This window comes from Micromys minutus (assembly GCF_963924665.1).
Source record: "Micromys minutus genome assembly, chromosome: 21".
Taxonomy (NCBI): domain Eukaryota; kingdom Metazoa; phylum Chordata; class Mammalia; order Rodentia; family Muridae; genus Micromys; species Micromys minutus.
The window spans coordinates 49223211-49245993 of record NC_137956.1 but is presented as its reverse complement, the minus strand read 5'-3'; the positions used below and the strand labels follow the sequence as shown (position 1 = coordinate 49245993).

The 22783-nt window shown below is 48.1% G+C and overlaps 1 protein-coding gene across 2 annotated transcripts in view; it reads right to left on the bottom strand.

The window, feature by feature from the left end:
• Positions 1–22783, bottom strand: part of MYRIP (myosin VIIA and Rab interacting protein) — a 157440-nt gene that overhangs the window by 24810 nt on the left and 109847 nt on the right. For both annotated transcript variants that reach the window (XM_080934275.1, XM_080934276.1), the window contains exons 5-11: positions 21412–21492; positions 18944–19041; positions 18689–18769; positions 17451–17597; positions 15130–15286; positions 12576–13204; positions 3480–3719 (exon numbers count right to left, since the gene is read on the bottom strand). In XM_080934275.1, the coding sequence (XP_080790401.1) occupies positions 3480–3719; positions 12576–13204; positions 15130–15286; positions 17451–17597; positions 18689–18769; positions 18944–19041; positions 21412–21492 (1433 nt within the window). The remainder of the gene's footprint in view (positions 1–3479; positions 3720–12575; positions 13205–15129; positions 15287–17450; positions 17598–18688; positions 18770–18943; positions 19042–21411; positions 21493–22783) is intronic.

Sequence of the window (22783 nt, the reverse complement as noted above, 5' to 3'; positions counted from 1 at the left end):
GCACAGAGTTCTGGAACCAGGGAGATCCAGAAGGCAGTGCTCTAGATGTGGGCACAGGAAGGCACATGTGGAGATTTGGCTACTGAAATATTTCCACCAGACTCAGGCCAGTCTCTGGCTCTTCACATCCCTTTCCAGGAGTGTGACATCTGAGAGGTAAGCTAGCCTAGAGCTGGAGAAGTCTGTGTACTACACTCTGAGGACTAGAGGTTGGAAGGCTGACCATTGGGTCTAAAGAACAAGATCAGCCACCTAAAGAAGAAAAATGGCACCTATGCACAACTAGAAACATGGCCTTTTTGCATAACTAATTGCCTTGAGGTTTTAGGACAAACTTACAAGACAGGGGTCTCTGAGATCATTCTGGAACAATTCCTAAGTCATCTCTGGTCCACTTATATCAAGTCAAAGTGAACCATTCAGGCTAACTGAGGGGTAAATCTGCCTATGGCCAGGGTCTGACTCCAACAAGGAGAAAAAAAATGCTTCTAACGGGGTTCTACTACTGTTGGGCAAGAACTGGAAACCCCACATTCTAGAGAAAAAGTTGCATTAAAGTCACCAAACTGGCTCTAGTATTGCATGTCAGCTCCTAGGAAGCAGGGACACCTCCCACCCCCCACCCCCTGTGTATATGTTAGATAAGCTGGTAGTGGCTGGATCATGGGAGATGTCCTAGCTACTCTGACCTTAAAGATGGAAACTTGGGTTCAGTCCCGTGCAGTGTCCCCCCCCTCAACATTCTGCACAGTATGAAGGGTACCAGCTGTGGACACAGATTCGCGTCTGCACGCCGCAAGGCATTGAACTCGTTGTACTCGGCACCAGCAGATGGACAGGATTTTGTGACGTTGATTTTCCTGGAGCTTGTTACAGGCTGTATGCTAATTAACATTTGCTGGGCTCCTGCTGCTCTCGTAGCTTACACTGCATAATTCAAGCCTCACAATTCTGAAAGGCTACAGTATGATTAGCCCCCTTCTACACTTGAGGGCAAGATGTGTTTAATCCAATCAACAATAAAAACCTAGGGGCCAAGGAAGAAATGAGACAGACAGACAAGCAGGCAGACAGACAGGCTTGTTGGCATGCTAAGAACAAGCGTGCCTTGAGAGCAGGCTCGCTGAATAGGGACAGGACTAGAGGGTCCAGGAAGGGCCAGGAGCCGTGAGGAGACCAGTGTGGGTATGAAGGCAAGAAAGGACAATGGTTTTTGTGAGCAGCAGTAAGAGTTAAGACGTCAGCCTAAGTCCAGAGTTTGCAAAACATCGGAACAAAATAAATGCTTAAAGCCTAAAACCCATCTCTGTATTGTGACATCTCTCTGCTTGATAATGTCAACCTGTAATTCTGTATTTCTGCTTCCCAGTCTTCTGCCTGCTTTGGTGAGGGTTGGGGATGTAGTCTTTGTTGTTTTTAGACATTGATTCCCCCCCCCCTTAGGAAGAATGATACCTGGTTGAGTCTTCATGAACTTGCATTAAACTGGGGGACGGAATTGAACTCTGAGGAACTGACACACGGGAGTCTACGTCAGGCTAAGCATGAGTGTGGGAGGGTCTTGCTGTTTCCCCCGCGATTCTTCCTCCTGCACACTATTCCTGGTGTGCACCCAGCAGACAGGTGGGTGTGCTTAGAGGAGGTGATCCCCACTGGCTGGTGAAAGTGGTAGCACATGTCTTACCCCAGCATGCCTTGCCGCTGGTCCAGCACGAGTTTTTCTAAGAGATTTGGGACCACTAGGCAGCAAAGCCAACAGGCTGTGGAGCCAATGTTAGACAGATGTCACATGATAGTCTTCACTTCCCCCAGGGCCTATGCTGACCGCTGTTAGACAAATGTCACGTGTCATCATAGTGGACTTTTCTTCCCTACGGCACTGGTTCTGCTGGATCAGCTGCGTAGCAGTATGGGAGCTCCTTCTCTCTCCCCCCCCCCACATACACACACACACACACACACACACACACACACACACACACAGGTCAGCAGGAACCATGGTGTGACCTTGGAATGGGGAGAAGGCCTGAGAATCAAGTCTCTGTTAGAACCATCTCTCAACTGTGAAACACAACCTTTAGTGAATGTAATTGCAATTAACAAGAGCCAGAGGTGCTGGGGATGAAGTCCTTCTGTTGGAGCTAATGAAGAGGTGGCTAGTTACAAAGACAGTAGCTAATGATTCCAGGTCAAGGTTTGTAATCCATCCTCAGCTCTTACACTAGCTGCAGGTCTTGATAACCCAGACTCAGTTTCCCTAGCTGAATAATCTGAAACTATATCAAAGGGTTATTTTAATGAGCTTGTCTGTCATCTATCTATCTATTATCTATCTATCTATCATCTATTAATCTATCATCTATCTATCTACTACCATCTATTTATCATCTATCTATCATCTATTTATCTATCATCTATCTATCTGTCATCTATCTATCTATCATCTATTTATCTATCATCTATTTATCTATCATCTATCTATTTACTACCATCTATCTATCTATCATCTATCTATCTACCAACCACCTACCAATCTATCTCCTATTATCAATCAATTTGTCATCTATCATCTAATACATATATATATATGTCTATCATTTACCTATATACCTAACATCTACCTACCATATATCTGTCCATTGCTTAATTTCTCCCATCTATCATTTATCTACCATCAATCTATCTGTTATCCACCCACCTACCCACCATCTCTCCATCTACAACACGTCGAGGAGTCATTCAGCTTCTCACTCTCTTCCCTTTGCTGGTGGCAGACAGGTATACACAGCATAAACATGACTTGAGAAGCTGTGGAGAGAAAGCTGGCATGGTGGGCGGAGGCAGGGAGGGGAGGCATCTGGGACCCCTCTCTGCTGGGGGTTGGCATGTCTTTCATGCTGTTCAAACCCTGTACCTGGGAGCTCAGGGGTTTGCTTGTAAGGAAGGGTCTGTAAGGAAGGGAAGGACTGTGGGGCTACAGATTCAATGTTTTGCAATCCTGAAAGCAGGCCTGACCTGTTAGAAACACTGGGATCCCTGTAAAGTTGGGTTGAAAGGGAATCTCAGGCTGAAATAAACAAACTGAAAGTAATCCAGCCGAAGAAACCGATGGCCACTTTCAACACGAAGCTTCTGTATGGGTCACTAAGGTCTTTCCACTGCTTTCAGAGGGGTTAGGTGCATAATCCCAAGCCATGGGCAAAAGGGGAGGAGTCAGATAAGAATGTGGGAAACAGGGAAGGCCTGGTATGGAAGACTCAGAGACAAGGGACCACAGGAGACATGATGGGACAACGTCCAAGGACAGTGAGTTTCCTTCCTTGATTGTCCCTGGGAATGAATGAGGAAGTTCTTTTCTCCCAAGTATTTGGGCTGAGCATTGAGGGGGGAAGCTTTCTGAGGCTCAGGGTGTGTCTGCACCCCCCACCCCTGGCTGCTACAGTGAGCATCACTGTCTGCAGGTGTCTCCTGGCCCTTACCTTCTTCAGCTCCTCCTGGACACCCTGGTTGTTCTCCTCAGAAGAGAGGCTTCCCTTCTGGGTCTTAGGTTCGGTCTTGGACTCAGACTCCTGGTCCTCCCCAGAAGAAGTCTCCTTCTCACTCATTTTCATGGCTAACTCGTACAGTCTGTTTCTCAGCTTCTCCTCTGCAGAGTCTGTGCTGGACCGGGAATTCTGAGCCCCATTGCTGATGTCAGTCTCTGACACATTGTCTGACACCTGTAGGGAGCCAGAACCAGGAGATAAGGACCTTTATCTCTGGAATAAAGGAATCTCAGTGCCGAGTGGGCTGCAGCTGTCCCTAGTAGCCTCCAAGGAAGGAAGCCCAGGGTAAGAGCAAGTCCACTTTACCTTGGCTGTGTTTTATGCATTGAACACTTGGTTTAGGTAGACGAGCTTCAGGCTTAGAATAGTGTTTGAATTGTGTTTTTGTGTATGTGGGTGGGTGGTACATGAACCAGAAAGACCAGACCTTGGTTAATGCTCCACAGTGTCTTAGTCACTGTTTACTGCTGTGAATAGACACCATGACCTCAGCAACTCTTACAAAGAATGCATTTAATTGGGGGCTTTTAAAAAATAGTTTTAGAGGCTTAATCTATATATCATCATGGCAGGAAGATGGCAGCTAGAGATAGAGATAGAGAGATAGAACAATAAAGATAGAGAGATAGAGATAGAGATATAGAGATAGAGATAGAGAGATAGAGATAGAGATATAGAGATAGAGATAGAGAGATAGAGATAGAGATAGAAAGGATGAATGAGTGAGGCTGAGTAGGCTTTTGAAACCTTAAAGCCCACCCCCAGTGACATACTTCCTGCAATGAAGTATGCAGGAAGTATTTCAACAAGGCCACACCTCTTAATCCTTCTAATCCTTTCAAACAGTGCCACTCCCTGGTGACTATGCATTCAAATGCATTAGTCCACAGGGCCATTCTCATTCAAATCACCCCACTTAGTCATAACCCACTTTGTTTGCTTGCCTTTGAGACAGGATCTCTCACTTGCCTGGAGCCCCGCATGCCTGAATACTTTACTCCCTTCCCTGAGAGTAAGGCTTTGGCTCTGAGATTTAAAATTCCCAGCCTGTGTACTTCGGCCCTGGGTACTGCTGACTGCCTCCCTGGATCCACTTCTTACTTCTGTGGAGTTCATTAAGTAGGCAAGCCTCAGAAATTTGTCTGTTTTTCCAGCACCAGGATTCCAGGCATGCACCTGACATCCATCCATCCATCCATCCATCCATCCATCATCCATCCATCCATCCATCCATCATCCATCCATCCATCCATCCATCATCCATCCATCCATCATCCATCCATCCATCCATCCATCCATCATCCATCCATCCATCCATCCATCATCCATCATCCATCCATCCATCCATCCATCCATCATCTATCCATCCATCATCCATCATCCATCCATCCATCCATCATCCATCCATCCATCATCCATCCATCCATCCATCCATCCATCCATCCATCCATCCATCCATCATCCATCCATCCATCCATCCATCCATCATCCATCCATCCATCCATCCATCCATCCATCCATCCATCATCCATCCATCCATTCATCCATCCATCATCCATCCATCCATCCATCCATCCATCATCCATCCATCCATCCATCCATCTATCTATCTATCTATCTATCTACCTATCTATCTAAGACTCCTGAGGTTGAACTTATATTCTTGTACTGTAAGACAAGCATGTTACCTGCTGACCCATCTCCCCACCCCCAAATTCATTCTTCATCCTTAGATTTCTTATGTTCCCACAAGTGCAGCCCTTGGGCGGGGAACGCCTGTCCAGGCCTCCCACCAGCAGCTTGCTAACAGGAGCTTAAAGCCCCCCTCATGGATCCAAGCTACCTTTGGGTACAGAGTGAACGGTGTGTAAGGGAGCTGTGCAGGGATCCCACACATCCCATAGAGAGACAGAAGGCATCCCTGTGGGAGTGGTACTTGAGCGGGGACTTCAAGTGTTACAGTCACCCAGCTCAAAATAAAAAAGGCCAGATCATACCACCATTCCAGATATAATGGGTCCTTGTGTGTGTGTGAGCCACACTGTGTGATACCCTAATAATTACAGCCCTCGTGAGTCAACAACCACACCTCCTGATCCTGCTTTATTCGGCAATTACATGCTAAGCTTCTCCTATGAATGTGACTCTTACAGGAGGCTGTGGTAATTGTTAGGTTCTCAAAAGGGTCCACAATTACTCCCCTGCTTTCTGGCTTAGACCGAGCCCAGAACCAGGATGACCCATGGCACAAAAAGGTTTAAGAAGAGGGCGATTCAGTGGGAACTCTAACTTTGTAGACATGTTCTCCGTCATCCTTTTGTTCTGAAAGGTGAGTATGGAAAATCTTACACCTGCTTTTCCAGGTGTCCAGTCACATCTGCTTTACCAGGACCCCATTTACTCATTTTCAGAAACACCCCATCTCATTTTTATCTTCTTATTAGTAGATTTTAATTTTTTATGTTTCTATAAACAATATAGAAAATAAAGAAATATTTATCAGTTACTAAATACACAAAGATTAGTAGCTGCTCCTACGGCAAGGTCTTTTTTTTTTTACATGTATGTATGTGTGTATGTATGTATGTATGTGTGTGTATGTGTGTATATATATATGTATGTGTGTGTATGTATGTACGTGTCTGCATATGTATGTATTTATGTTTTATGTGTATGTGTAGGCGTGTGAACTTTTACATGCCTCAGCACAGATGTGGAGATCAGAGGACCCCTGTGGCAGTTGGTTTCCGCCTTGGACATGTAGGTCATGGGGATGCAACTCCGGTCATCAGGTTTGCGGCAAGCCCCTTTATCTGCTGAGCTATCAGGTTGGTCCAACGTTCTTCACACATTTTCAGAGAATAATTAGAACTTAGAATGCTGGATGGAACCAAATTTACCTCCAAGAAAACATCTTTACTAATGAGTATAACCAATAAACCACCACAGGGCACTAAAATAGCAGCATCTGTAACACTCAAGTTCCCATTACTGCAAATGCACCAGCCATGTTAAAGTGGTGTTTGGCTAGCGGCCCTCACAACCTTGCCAAATCTTCTTCCAAAGCTGTGTAGGCAGACCCACAAAGGGATGGCACTCTACTGCCAAAGAACAACAAAAATCAGCTTGTTGCCAGTAAAAAAAAAGGAGAATTTTCCATTAAAAAAAAATAAAAAGCTCCATGGGAATAGACAGAAAAAAAAAAAAAAAAAAAAAAAAAAAAAAAGAACTGGGTAGATCCAGCCAGTCTCTTCCTTCCAAGTATATAATTTTTGTTCTCTTCTCTGCAGCACTTTATAAATGTCAGATAAATGGACACCACAAAACAAAATAAGCAGCAACCAGACAAGCAGAACACATAGCTGAGTCTCGTGCTTTATCATCTGAGAATAAGTCTTACTTTCAGTTCCCCAACATAGAAATTAATTATGTGCCCAGTGTGTGTCTATGTGTGGGTATGTGATTGTGAGTGCAGTGCCTGCAGAGGCCAGAAGAGGGCATCGGATTCAGTGGAGCTAGGGTATAGGCAGTTGTGAGCTGGTATGTGGGCACTGCAAAAGGAATTCGTCCTGTGCAAGAGCAGTAAGGACTTAACTCTCCAGGCCTGCGTCAAAGCATCTTCAAAACTGATGTTGAAGTCAGCAAGTTAGAATACAAATGGAATTCAGTTCTTACAGACAGGAGTCTAGAAAACCATCTGCAACAAATGTCAAGCCAACTCAAAATTAAGAAATATATTAATACACCAATAGATTTTAGGAGAAAACTTGGCCAGGCATGAGGCTCACACTTAGAATCAGCACTTGGGAGCCCGAAGCTGAGGGACTTGTAAGTTAAGGTCAGCCTGGGCCACTTGGTTCTGGGCCATCTGGGCTCCACAGTGAGAAGACTCTGTCTTATGAAACCAAATCAAACCAACGCCCCATTCCTGATTTACATCATTTGGGGCTAGGAAAGGCTTCTTCATTTTGGTAAGAGATGCTGAACTGGAAGCAAGCAGCAGACCTGACTGTGGACCACTGGAGCAGGTCACCAAGGAAGAAAGCCCTGATGTGACTTCACAGCTAGCCCAGGCTGTTGCCACTGCGAGAAGGCAGGAGAGAGGAGGGACTGTAAAGTTGGAAGGGAAAAGACCAGAGTGTTGCTGTGCTGAGCCAATGGTTCGCAATCCAGCTACTCAGACAGTTAATTTAAGGCCAACTGGGCACCTTAAAGAGATTCTGTCTCCAAAGAAGATCCTCAGAGGAAGAGGAGGAGGGAGGCTCTGTGGCAGAGCACTAGCTAAGACCCATGAGTTCATTATTTGCAGATAATTAGAATAGCTAAGAATGCCACATGAAAGACTAGCAGAATTAACAAAAGGTCCATCAGAGCACTAGGTTATACAGTATACACAAAGTCAGGGCCGGTCTATAGGTGCTGATCGGAACATGTGACAGACGAATAAACTCTCACTTACAGCATCATTAAAATGTAAATTAAAAATTACTTAACAGGAAAAGCACGAGAGCGTTTGAACAAAAGTCTAAAACCTGTACAAGTGCTGGACAATCCTGGATGGAAAAGCTCAGTTTTACAAAGACACAAATTATTCCTAAGTATATGCATACATTCAGTACAACCCAACTCGACTTGTGTTTTTTGCAAATTGAACAGATTTTAAGAGAGCAATTATATGAGTAAAGATTTGAGAGATGCCAAGAGAGTTTTAGAAAATGATGTAAGTATCAACCAAAGTAACAAGGGTAGGGAGGGGGGAAGGAGGGAAGGGAAGAAGGAGTGGGGGAGGGGAGGGGGTGAAGGGGTGGGGACAGGAGGGAAGCAGGGATAGAGTAGGGGACAGGAGAAGGAGGGGGAGGGGAGTAGGAATGGGGGAAGGGAGGTAAGAAAGGATGGGGAGGAGAGGGAAGAGGGGATGGGGGAGGGTAAGTTCACCAGACAGTAACATGTACTGTAAAGAATTTATAATGAAAACTGTAAGATCTTTACCGGAAGGAAACAAAGCACAGACACATGGCAACAAAATAAACTTCCCGTGTAAAAAAGGCATCTGATGTCAGCTGATACACGGTGGATGACTTATTAATGGTTTAGAAACAAATAACTCGGAGTGGGGGTGGGGCAGCTAGCTTTTACCTCACACCCAGACAAGCAAAGCCTACGTGGTTCTCGACGGAAAATACAAACCTGCAAAGCATGGTGAAGAAGTGTAAGCTTGAGAATTAATGTCACTGAATAATAAAAATTATAAAGGAGACAATTAGCAGGGTCTTGTGTATCCCAGGCTAGCCTTGAACTCAACTCACTATGTAGCTGAGGATGACCTCATACACCTGAGCCTCCTGCCTCTACTTACCAAGTGCTGGGATTGCAGATGTGTGCCACTATGCCTGGCTTATGTGGTGCTGGGAATGGAGCCCTGTTCCTTAAGATAGCCAAGTGAAGTTATGTTCCAAACCCCACCTAACCATTGCTATTAAGAAAGAAGTTTATATGTAAAATGTATGTAAGCCTGGCATGGTGGCACATGCCTTTACTCTCCGCATTTGAGAGGCAGAGGCAGGAGGATATCTGTGAGTTTGAAGCCAGCCTGGTCTACACAGTGAGTTCCAGGCCAGGCATGGCTCAAAACCAAAACATAAAAGATAAACAGGCAAGAGAGGTGACAGGTAAAACACAGTATCCCTTTCATAGGAGAAAAATGGGAACAGTTTTAAAACCAGGGAAGAAACCTTCTCAGTGAAAACCATGCAAATGTTAACTAAAAAAGTTTTGGGTATTTTTGTTTTTGTTTTTTTTCCTCACATGGAATCGGCATGAATTGAGCTGGCTGCCAATGACATCGTTGACAAGCACGGAATGCGCGAAATGCACGCAGACGGCGCTCGTGCATATGTTAATAGCTATTGACAGCCCTTTAAAGTTTGCACTGCGACACTCTGTGGGCCTGTCTGCAGCCTGGAAGCAGGGATGATATCTTTACACACCCGTCACCTCGGGACAAGGATGAGCCAGTGGCACTCGGTTTGTCACCAGCACTGTAGCGTTAGAATTGACTGTGACTGGCATTGACACGAAGACTGCATTTGGGGACTGCAGAGATGTGCAGAGATTAAGAGCACACCCTATCGTTGAAGAGGACATGAATCTGGTCCTCAACATCCATGTCTGGCCACTGCACTCACATGTATAAACCCCACTCCACATGTACCTAATTCAATATGGTAATTAAGAAAATAATCTTTCCAAAAGACGTCTAATGTGTGTTGCTGTTTTAAATGTGTATGTGGGGGGGGGGCAGGGTCTCCCACAGGCCTGAAGCTTGCTAGCATTCTGGCAAGTGAGCCCAGTGATGTGTCTCTGCCCCATTAGCATGGGGGATTACAAACCCTCACCACCACGCCTGGGTTTTTACACATGTTCTGGGATGAGACCTGGGCCCACAGCAAGTCCTTTACCCACTAAGCTCTCTCCCCAGACCTTGCTTTTACATTTTCTCCGTTTGCCTGCATTCTGGTGAGCTGACACCCTGCTCTTGGTACGCTGTCCTCCTGAAAGCTTTTGCACTTGGGATGCCCAGGCGGCTGTGGGCCAACCTCTCTGTATCACTTCTAGTTGAGAGTCAGAGAGAGGTGGAAGAAGATGGACCAACGCCAGACACAGACAGAGTTACAGTCTTAAGTCTACTGCACGCATACAAACACACAAAGACAGCCGTACTAGATACTTCTATGTCAGCTCGACACACGCAAAAGTCAACTGAAAATGGGAACCTCAATTGAGAAAAGTCGAGTGGTGGGGGAGGGCCCAGCCATTGTGGGTGGGGCCATCCCTGGGCTGGTGATCCTGGGTTCTAAAGAAAGCAGGCTGAGCAAGACATCCCTCCTCGGCCTCTGCCTCAGCTCCTGCCTCCAGGTTCCTGCTTAGGTTCCTGTCCTGACTTCCTTTGATGGAAGTGTGAGCTGAATAAACCCTTTCCTCCCCAGCTTTCTTTTGGTCATGATGGTTCATCACGGCACTAGAAACCCAAACTAAGAAAATAACCCTCATATAAAATACACCTTCAGTCGTTGGTGGGATGGGGGGAGATAACACTGAGTTAGTTTGTTCATTTTTAGTTTATTTTAAATTATTTGTGACTCTTTTGTCTGTATGGGCAACTAGGTGTGTGTGCATGAGCCCTCAGTGCCCAGAAAGAGGATGTCAGATCTTTTGGAACTGGAGTTACAAGAACCCGCGCATTGCCTGATGTGTGTGCCCTTTAAGGGCAGCAAGTGTTATTAACTGGTGAGCCATATCTTCAGCCTTGTCTGTTTTCTGTGTGTGTGTCTTATTATGTAGTTTAGGCTAGACCCAAACTCGCTATGTAGTCTGGGCTAGCCTCTAATACATTATCCTCCTGCCTCTGGAGTACTTGGATCATTGGCATATGCTACCATGCCTGGCAGAAAATGCCATATATATATATACATATACATATATTACAATATTTATAAAAACATAAATATTTAATGTGTATATTACAGTAGGCCATTTGCATTGTCTTATGTTAATTTATTTATATTTTTCTGAAGTAATGGTTTAAATATGTAATTTTTATTTTATTCCAACCTAGGGTGTGTGTGTTTGGGAGGAGGCAGAGATGAGAACTACCCTATGAAAGTGAAGGTTTGAACACCCAGACAGCATAGCAGCATCGCCACCTAGTGGGAATAAGAGGGTACTGCTACTTGCTCAAGGTCCTTCCCAGGAAGGAGACAGGCACCTTCTGGCTGACCGCTGGCTCCCTCCTACCTAGTGCTGTTCTGGTCACCCAGAACAGTGGCTTTATTTTGTCAACTTGACGCAGGCTAGAGTCATCTGGGAAGAGGGAATCTCCGCTGGAAAAATCCCTCTCTAGATTGCCCTGTGGACAAGGCTAAGGTGCATTGTTCGGGGTGGGCCCAGCTCACTGTGCCAGTCCTGGGCTAGTGGTCCTAGGTTGCATGAGAAAGCAGGCCATGAGGAGCAAGTCAGCAAGCAGCACCCATCCATGGCCTCTGCCTCAGTCCCTGACTCTACATTCCTTCCGTCTGAGCTCCGGCCACAGCTTTCCTTACTGACTTGTAAGCGACACCCCCCCCCCCCCAAACTGCTTTTGGTCATGGTGTTTTATCACAGTAACACAAGGCCTGATTATGACAGGTGCTGCTCAAAGGCTGATCCTACACACGAGTCTGAAGCCTCTTTGTAGCCAATAGGAAGCCTCGGGCACCCGTTTAGAATCATGTCATGATTAGGAATCCTCCTTGGATATACATCTTGCCTTAACCGTTAAAAACATTAATAATTGACTAGTTTTTGTATGTGTGCATGGCTGTGTATATGAAGGTGTCTGTGTGTGTGTGTTGAAATGTAGAGGCCAGAGATTAGCCTCAGATGGGCATCCACCTTTTTTTTTTTTTTTTTTATGAGACAAGGTCTCACTGGCCTGGAGCTCACTGAGTAGGCTATGCTGGCCACGTGGTGTCTGTGAGAAGTCCCCTGTCTCTGTCTTCCCAGCACTGGAACAGCAAGTGTGTGTCACTAGGCTTGGCTGTTTCTGTAGGTGGTGACTGAACCCAGGTCTTCAAGCTTACATAGTGAGGCCTTTTCCAACTGAGCCTTCCCTCCAGCCCTGCCCTGGCCCTTCCCCGTGTCCCCTTTCTCTTTGTTCTGCCCACGGTGAACTGAAGAAGCCCCTACCATCTGCTCCTGCCATCATGTTCTGGTCAAGTTCAAGAGACACAGCACCCACACCAAGCCTCCAGAGACACGAGCCCAAGTGACAGCTCAGGCCATGGTTTTGTCAGTGATCACAGTGACAAGAAAGTCTAATACAAGGACACAGAGCCACTGAAAGTTGATGTGACCTGGCCCCGGTCACTCGGCTGCTTGGCAGCAAGAGTAATAGAATCTTAGACAGCAGAGACCAAACCCAGCTCTCCAGGGCACCGCACGCGGAAAGGGCTGTTCTGCCTTCGAACTGTGTGCGTTTGCAGGTTTCTTTACCTGAGTTGTGTGAAGACTCTGCAGATGGGCACCAGGCCAAGGCAGCCCCCTGTTGAACTCCTCCGGGCCCACTCGGGCCCTTCTCCACCTCCTGGCCCGGCGGTCTGCCGTGTGGAGGGTCTCCTCTGGGTCACTACTGTCGGAAGTCTCTCCGCCAGCTGCCTGAGGGTTGAAATTGACATCCAGCCCCCCCTGGAGGTGCATCTTCTCTGCCGAGGGGTTCTTCTTGGGGGCCTTCCTCTGCAGCCAAGACAGTTTAGCCCGGCAGCTAGCTTCCCGAGATGAGCAAGTGGAGGATGTCTCTGAATCCGAGCACATGGCCTCAGGGTTTGAGGGAGACGTGGCTAAGGGACCTTGGCCGGAACTCTGCGCCTGCGCAGGCTGAGGCGGGGGTTGGGTGAGCCTGCCCTGTGATGGTGGGCACAGCTTACTCAGGGCTTCGCTGTAATCAAAGTCTTCCTCACTGTCGGAACCTATCTCGTCATAGGCAGACGCCACACTGGACGCCACCTCCAGGGCCTGAAAGGTCCCACTCTTGGGTTTGGCCAGCAGGCGGGTTGGGGGCTGCCTACGACCGTCCTTCAAGGTCATCCAGTTCCCGTCGGGGCTCTGCAAAACTGGGGCCAGATCTGTGGGGTAGAGGTGAGGAAGAAACCAGAGAGGTCCATTATTACTGTTAGGGGTAGCCTCCTCCACCTGGGGACAGGTCTCACAGTGGAGAGAACAGAGGACACCAAGGCATGAAGCCCGGAAGCCATGCAGCAGCGGGAGATCCTCAGGTTCCCACTCCGCTTAGTGGTGACAAAGAACAGTTAGCGCCTCTCTTGTTATGAGGATGACAGCAGGGACAGCTCATACAGGGTAGCACCATGCTTTTTTAGAGCAGATATGTTTGTATGTGTGTGAGTGTATGTGTGAGTGTGTATGTGTGAGCATATGAGTGTGTGTATGTGTATACATATGTGTTATATGTTTGTATGTCTGAGTGTATGCATATATGTGTGTGAATGTATGTGAGCGTATGTATGAGTGTGTATGTGTATGAGTGTGATTTTTATGTGAGTGTAAGTGTGTATATGTATGTGTGAGTATGAATGTATGTGAATGTGTATGTGTGAGTGTATGTGTGTGAGCGTATGCATGCTTGTGTGTGTATATTCATGTGCCCTGTAGTTATTATTGGAATTGTCCTAAGTCACTTTTCCTCTTACTCTTTGAGGAAGGGTCTCTCAGTCCGATATACTAGTCTCCCTAACCAGTTTGTTCTGGGAACCCCCGACTCTGCCTCCTGAGGTTAGAATTACAGGCGGCTGCCATACACACCCAGCATGCATAGGCACATTCACACAAAGCACCAAAATAATAAATAATGTTTGAAAAAGATCCAGGGCTAAGTCCTGGCTACCAGCAGAAGGCCTCGGGTCAGATAGAAACTCAGCCTGTTTACTGGGAAGCTTCCCATAGCCAAAGAGAGAGAGACAGAGGAGGAGCCTTCCTAGACACAGCTTCTACCTCCATGTTGGGTCAGGAAGTATGGTGCTGGTATTATAGTATACAATATACACAGGAATGAGATTCAACTGGCTGAGACTCAGAGGAGAGAAGAAATGGGAGACAGAGAGAAGTGAGAGGAGAGGGGAAGGAAGAGAAAGAAGAGGTAGGAAAGTGAGAGGAAAATGAAAGAAGCTAGGGATATGAGAGAAGTGGGGGATGTGGGAGAAGCTGGGAATGTGGGAGAAGCTGGAAATGTGGGAGAAGCTGGGAATGTGGGAGAAGCTGGGGATACTGGAGAAGCTGGGGATGTGGGGGATATGGGAGAAAAGGGGAAGGGGGCATCTGGGTATTTGGATGATGAATCTAGGGATAAAAGACACTTAACAGAAACCCTGAAACCACAGACAGAACACTGTCACTGCTGAGTGTTGTGTGCACAGTCTTCACCTGTCAGGCTCCACAAGAGGGTTAACAAGAAAGTGACCTCTCATGGAAAATCTTTAGATTGACAGATAGTTGACATTTCTGGTTCTTCGCACAGGGTGAATTTTGCTCATAGACTGTTGGTTAGTTATAGAAAGGAAGTGACAGCTCGTCTTCAAAGGCTTATTCCTAGGGTGGCCACTTTGTGGTTAAGCATTTTTGCTATTCAGGGAAGGGATCTGGGTCTGGTCCACAACAGTTTGTGAATACCATTAACAGCTGCTGCACGTAACAACATATAGGCCCATGTATACTGTACACATGTGTTTACTAGGTGAGGAAGAGACCTCCAAGTGTAGGGCTTCGTGGCCCCTGGCTTCGATTTTCATGGTCACAGCTGTGGCGTGAGAGCTTAGAAAAGTAGCTGAGCTAATGTGAGTTCTAGCCCCTAAGGGAGAGGCAGAACATTCTAGAACAACCAGGAAGGCCATAGGCACAATCGAACCACAGTGCCATCCTAAGATGTACTGAGATAGACAACTTTTCACTGACACACACACACACACACACACACACACACACACACACACACGCACACACGCACACACACCATCACCCCCGACAATAAATCCATTACTTGTCCCGTCCAGCCCGTCCATGCTCCTCCAGCTGGGCAGCGCAGACTCCTCCAGCAGACGCTGGGCACGGTTCTTGGGCTGCCTTGGTGCTGCAGCCTCTGCTGAGCAGGTCTTCAGAGCGTCTTCAGTAGTGAAGGAGAACACAGACTGGGACCGCTGTGGAAAGAGGGAGGTGTGAGCTTTCAACACAGCCCCAGGCCGAGGGTCCTCAGCTCGGAGTGAACATGGCCCAGCAAGGAGAGGATGCTTCACGCCAAAGCTCTATCCCCCAGCAAGGCCAGTAGGCTTAGGAGGGAAAAGAACATTTCATTTAGCCACAGAAAGCACCCACGAGAACGGGTACCAGGATCCTTGAGCACGGCATCTCCCCGCCTGGCTGCTGCATCGCGCCCTCTCCCGTCTCAGGGACAAGTGCTCTTTTTGCCTGTCACACCACAGGGGAGCCGAGGAGACAGGAGTCTCTCAGAGATATGTAACCAAGTGTGGCAGGGTCTGAAGCTGAATACAGGAGTCATTGTCCCCGGGGCTGGGATTCCTGCCACAGCCTCGGCGGTAATCTGGAAGCTCCTTCTTCCTGTGTGCTCAATGTGCACTTCAGGGTGCCTGACAGCTCGGGAGAAAGTTCAGTCAGAGAAAAGCATGAAAACCCACGTCAGCCCCACAGAACCCACATAAACGCTAGTGGGGCCAAGTGTGGTGGTGCGCACCTTTTATGCTAGCACCCAGAGGCAGAGATATGCAGGTCCCTGGGGCTAGCAGGCTAGTAAAGGAATCTGTCTCCAAAAAAAAAAAAAAAAAAAATGCAATGTGGACAGCTTCTGAGGCATGACACCCGGGGCAGTTCTCATACAACCTGCACACGGTCATGCATCTAAACACACGCTCACATGCATGTACACACGCACAAGTGTTTGGAACAGAACAGACAGCAAAACTCAGCAAGGGGTGGGAGGGTGTCAAGTTGTCTTCTGTCCTCAACAGGAAGGAGGCCCCAGTCACTGTAATGAAAACTGCTGCCAGCAGGTGGCACTGCAGCAGGGTCTTAACCTGTGGGGCCTTGTGTGCTTGCTAGCAGGTGTTGGGGTTACTTCAGTACCCCTCTTTCTTACTAGTCTGATTCCTTCTTTCCCACCTGTGGCCTCTGCTTTTTTCTTCTTCCAGTTTTTACCCATACAAGCACCTAAGGGAGAGGCAAGGATGGGCCCAGTTGGAGGAGCTAGATTAGAGAGAACGTGGGGGGCCTCGCTCGCTCTATGAGACCTGGGAGATGGAAGATCTGAAGGAACGCTGCTCTTTACTCTGTAGGCCAACAAGGGGTCAAAGTCAGCTCTTCCTGCGTCGGGACCTTGGGGGATTTAACTATTCAAAGGGTCTCAGTTCTGCACTGGGGTGAGCAAGCCTCTGTGCACCGGGCAAGATCGCTGTTGTCTCGATAGTGCAAAGACCTGGACATAGCAGGGCACACTCAATCCCAGCATTGCTGAGGAGAAAACCAAAGGGTCCTGGGGTTGGCAGCTGGCTTGGCTGAATTGGTGAATTTCAGGCCAGAGGAAGACCCCATCTCAAAAAGACAATCTAAGTTGACTGTGCTTGACACCCGGGTTGACCTCTGGCCTCTACACATACATCTGCACACAGGTACACACACACACACACACACACACACACACACACACATTCATACCTACACACAGGTACAAACACATGTACACCCTTCACACAGGTATGCACATTCACGTGCACACCTGCACATTTGTATACCTGCACATACACACCTGTACACACACATGTACACTGCACACAGGTATACACACGTACACACACACACCTGCACAAAGGTACAAACACATATACACCTATCTGCACACAGGTATATACACATTCCCACCTGCACACAGGTACAGACACATTCACATCTGCACACAGAAACACATATATGCACACAGGTATACATATATTCACACCAGCACACAAGTACACATACATGTATGTGCACTTGGAACAGAAACACAGAAATGCACACCTGTCTACACACAAACACACACACACACACACACACACACACACACACAGCCTATAGACATCTTCATTTTTCCTAAATTGGTCTCAATGTAAAAACTCCCCAGCACCCTGCACTTTGTCTCAGCTTCTCGCTCCCCCTGTACCCCGACTGCTCCTCTTGCACACTTCCGGCTCTCTAGGATGCAGAGAGCACACTCAACTGCAGGTGGCATGGTGCACTTCTCCCTTTTCTGTGGGAGAACAGCTGAGCCACAGGTGAGCAGGATTGGTGCGGGGCGGCAGTGCTGTGGTGGCTTACCCAGAGGGTGGCACGTGCTTTGTGCCGTCCTGGAGGGGTCGTGGTCCCTTCCCCCCTGGCCTTCACACTGCCATTCTGGGGGCGTGTCCACTCTGGCTCCTCCTCCTCCGCTCGAAGCTCGGCTTTATCCTTCTGCTTCCTTATAATCTGGGGAAAACGGGGGACAAGTTCCAGAGGGATCACCTTTGGAATGTTTCTAGAAGCCTTGTTAGGACCAACATTTCAGCTTGTGTTGGAGTGGCTCAAGCTCAGTGACCTGCAGCCGCCATCTCGGACAAATGCAGCCACCCCTCCATTTGCAGGGGACTGGCTCTGGGAATCAGCCTCCCCAGAGCCCTTGCAAAAACGGCAGGCACAGTGGTTCCCGTTATAATTCTAGTGCCGGGCAGGCGTGGACAAAAGGATCTCCCGAGGCTCACTGGCCAGCCACCTTAGCCGAATCTGTGGGTCCCAGGTCCCAGTGAGAGACCGTGTATCAAAACTCAGATGGACAGAGCTGGAGGACTGAGGCCTGAGGTGGGTGGTGTGCTCCCCTAGAGGAACTATGCACATCTCCCAGTCCGTGGCAGACCATCTCCAAATCACTACGGCAACTGACGTGACACGTGTTATTAAAATAGCTGCACGGTTTACTGTTTGGGGAACAACACTGAGAAAAAGGTCTACAGGTTAGCTAAAGATGCAGCCGCCATGGGTGTGACCATGTGGGCGCACAGATAAGGTGATGTACTAGTGACGGGTATAAGCGGGGACTCGGGCTTCGGGATGGTGGGAGACCACTGCTGGGGACAGTTGGCAGACTGTCCTCTCGTCTGCAGGGTGGCCTGTGCCACGACCTTTACTCTAACACCCTACTCTAGGATCAAGGGCACGTGACCCTACCCACGTCTCTTGACCCACGACTGGATGGACCTGGGTGTCCTCAGGAATGAGCAGCGTCGTTGCTGTGCGAATGGGGGTAGGGATGCTGTGACTGAGAATGAAGGCTGAAGATTCTCAGGACACTTTCCTGACAGCCCTTTGTCAGGTGCCTCTATAGGTCACTGTGTTCATGGGACATAAACCCTCCCTGAGCCTTCACCCTGGAGTCCTGCCAAGCCAGTGCACATAAGGAGGGAAAGGGCAGCAGACAGAATGGAGCCATGGCTTTACTTATGTCCCCTAACTCTTGTCACAGCATCAGCAAATGGGCCCCTTCTGTGAGTCTCTTCTCCCTGGCCTGGTCTGAACTGTCCTACCCTCTGTAAGATGGTGCTGGCCAGCTCCTCAGCCAGCTCTTGCTTGTGCTCCCGCAGGTAACTGGCCTCGTTCTGTTTGTCCTGTGGAAGGAAGGGGGAGGTCATTGTCACATCGGTCCCCACAACAGTAAAGAGGGGTTACACACAGCCTTCCTCAAGGCTGCAGTGACTTGACCCCCCCACCATCAGCACTCCATCTTGGTAGCCAGGGTGTTCCCGCCATGTTGCCTCCCACCACACAGAAGGAGGTCCTACCAGGCTGTCCCCATGGGATTCTGCTTTGGAAATGGCCTCCTCAATGGCTTCTTCTGCCACTTGAAGGGCAACGGCCAAGGTGTCCATCATGCTGTGTCCTGGGAAGGGATAGAACACAGGACACGTCACGGTTGCCGCAAGGGCTACGTGTCTGCTTACACCCCTGGGGCTCTGGGACACGCTCCAGCTGCTCAGGAGAGGACGTGAGTCCATGTCTTCTTTACCCACGTCACCATCACCTCTTGCCATCCCCGTACATCCTATGCCCTGTGGTTCTCCGAGTCTCCCCCTTCTCTGCCTTCCCGCCTCCCACTGAGTAACCAAGATGGTTCCAGGGGACTGTCAGACAATGCTCCTCTGTCCACGTTCTCGGCCAGGGGACGTGGTCCCCTCTTGCACACTCTACCACTGCGATGACATAGATAGAAATGGCTTAATGTCCCAGAGACACCGGGCTGTGACCATGGCTTAAAGCACACAGTGAGGCCATAAACCAGCATTGGTCACAAGTCTGAGTAGAAAACATGCTGGGACTCAGCGGGGAGTGCACAGGGGTAACCAGCACAGTACCCCAGTGTGCTGCTGTGTGGTAACACCACACAGATCTGTGAATCTCAGGCTGGCTAGGTAATTTGACAAACAGCACAGTTACTATTTTTGTTCAATACTGCTGAGAAAATCCTCCTCATGGTGAAGGCAAGCCCACGTGACCTTTTCAATTGGACTGCGCACACGCACGGCTACACTCTGCTTTTATGTAGGTGAGGGAGACCGAACTCAGAAAGCCACACTGTGTGGAGAGTACTTGCCAGCTGAGCCTGTTGGTAATAACATCAGTAACGTCAGTGGACACACTAGTCTATGTGGGGCTAGTTTCCTCTCCCCACCCCCACCTCGCCAGAGTCTTGCTGTATTGGCTACGTTGGCTTTGAACTCACAATCCTCCAGCCTCCTGTGGAGTGGCTGGGATCACAGAGCTGTTCAGCTGCACGCTCCCTGACCGCCTCAGAGTCCCTGCTACACCAGCCACAGGGTCTGAGAGGGATGGTGCCTGTGCCTCTCTTTCTCTAATTTTAATCTGCCGTTGTCGTTTATAATCTACCTCGTGTGACTGGCCTTGTGTGATTAGCCAGTCTCCAGGGAGCCGCTGAAAGTTATTTGTGAATTGAGACGAAGTGTGAAAGCATTGACTCGGTCATTAATCACTTGCCAAACTCATCAGGCTCCTGGAGACAGCACTGTGGCCAGAAGGCGGGGGTTGAAAAAGAAAATGGATTCTCTAAAACAAACCCAGCTATGGTCAAGGCGATTCAGGTAGAGGATGTGTAAGGTCTGGCTGACTGAACACACTTGATGTGAGCTTTCATATGAAGAGCCATGAGGAGAACGTGTAAAGTGCACGTTGCCATCACATGAAGGGCTCCCCAGAGATGGCCGTTTCTCTTCCAACTGGCTCCTGCTCGATACTCATCAACATATTAAAATTATTCTATTTAAAATGACAGTGTGCGTATGTGTGTCTTTCTGTGTGTATGTATGTGCGTTTGTATGCACGTATATGTATTGTGTATGTATATACGTGTGTATGTGTGCATATGAGTTTGTATGTGTGCATGTGTGTATATGTTTGTATTGTGTATGTATGTGTATATGTGTGTGTATATATGTATATGTGTGTATATGTATTTGTATGTGTGTGGATATGTGTATGTATGTATGTATTTGTATATATGTCTAAGTGTGTATATGTGTTATGTGATATGTGTTTATGTATTTATGTGTGTGTATGTTTGTATGTGATATGTATGTACTTATGTGTGTATGTGTATGACATAGCATATATATGGCAGTTAGAGGACAACTTGTGGGAGTCAGTCTTCTTCTACCACTGGTCAAGGGATTGAACTCAGATTATCAGGCGTGGCTGCAGGCATCTGCGAAGCCCTCTTACCAGTCCCGCTGTGTGTCTTATAACTAGTATATATTAATTGTTGTTACATGTATGCAATGTTCTTTAACCATCTCTTACCCACCAATGCATTTCCACTTAGCAGACCGTACACTCTCAGCAGACGTAAGTGGGTAACTCCACTGACCTCGGTTCTAGGCTAGTCTCTAGTGATGCCCTGGTAGATGGGCTGAGTCCATGAACTCAGGCATTTTCCAAATAGTGGCCAGGCTAGGCATCTGACTGGGCATGTGTGTGACAGGAATGGTTACCAAGTCCCAGCAGGGGTTCCGATGCCGTCCTATAATTCTTGGAGAAGGGTGTTGGCATGAGAGGTAATGTTAGTAAACGATGGGATGAGTTTCACACAGGGAGCGCGGGTCCTGGCTTGATTACTGTCTCCCAGTTCCAGAGCTCTCGCTGGTCCGCTGGCCCCACCACAGCGTGGCCCCACCACAGCGTGGTTACAGTCACAGCTAGTCCTCCAAATGCTCAGTGGCTGTCAGTCCCTCGACCTTACCTTCCGACTGCCTGTAGAATGTGGAGTCACTTCCTGAGATACTCCCCTCATTCTCCAGGTTGGGTTCAAACAATCCTCCTCCTAGAGGACAGAGAGACAAGGCATGAAAGGTCTCTGACAAACATGAATGGCTTTGAGCCACTGAGCTGGTGGGTCAGCCACATTGATGAAACCTGCCTTGCAAATGGCTTGATGCTGCAATGATCCAGTATTTGACATGTTGTTTTCTTTTCTGTCTGCGTGATGGTTTCTAGTCCAACTGCACCCCAACTTTCTCCCAGTCTCTTCTGCTGTGGCTTGAGTGTATATTTTTTTCCCTCCAAACTCATGATTAGCTTTAATCCTCAATGCGATGAGTTTGGAAGTAGACCTTAACAAGAGTGACTAGACCAGGAGAGCCCACCCCTAACTGGTGGATTAGTGTTGTCCTGGAAGTGTAGTCACTCAAGAGTGGACTGACTGGGAACAACCCTTCTTCCTTTCTTGGTGTTCCATGTGTGACCTACCTTTCTATCTTCTGCTCTGGATAACACAGCAAAATGGTCCTTGCCAAGGGTCTGGAGAGGTGGCTCAGTGATTAAGAGTGCTTTACTGCTCTTCCAGAGGTCCCGAGTTCAGTTCCCAGCACCCACATCAGGAGGCTCACAACCATCTCTGACTCCCAGAACTCACAGCAGTAAGTTCCCAACCACCTGAGGCTCAAGTTCTAAAGGATCTGATAGCTTCTTCTAGATTCTGTAGGCATTACACTTGTGCATATGCACATGCACACACACACACACACACACACACACACACACGGGAGAGGGAGATGGGGGGAGAGAGAAAGAGAGAGAGGGAGAGAAGAAGAAGGAGGAGGGAGGGAGAGAGGGAGAAAAGGAGAAGGAGGGAAGGGGGGGAGAGAGAGAGGGAGAGGGAGGAGAATGGGAGGGTGCCTTTCCAGCCTCTTAAACTTCCAGCCAAATGGACTTCTACTGTTTCCATGGTGTCTGCTCTTGTGAATTTTGACATAGCAGCCCACATTTGGTTTCTGGGAGGCAGTGTGGGGGAAGGGCAAAGCCATGGTGTGAGGTCTGGGGACTGTGAGGCCAGTCTCTGGACCTGCAGATCACCTGCTGTGTGTCACCCTCAGTAAGTTACAACCCTCTTTAAGCCCTTGACTTCCTGACCAGAAAAACAGGCACATAGATGCCCCCTGCTGTGTGAAGTGGCATCTCCTTATCTTTAGGGATATGGGGCATGGCAGCTACCTAAACAAGTCTCCCTAAACTAATGGTTTAACTGTTCCCTCTCTCTACTGAAGAAGTGTCCCCCAGATGCACTCTGAGAAAGAATCGAGGTTAGCCACCATATTTGATATCGTATGACTGCA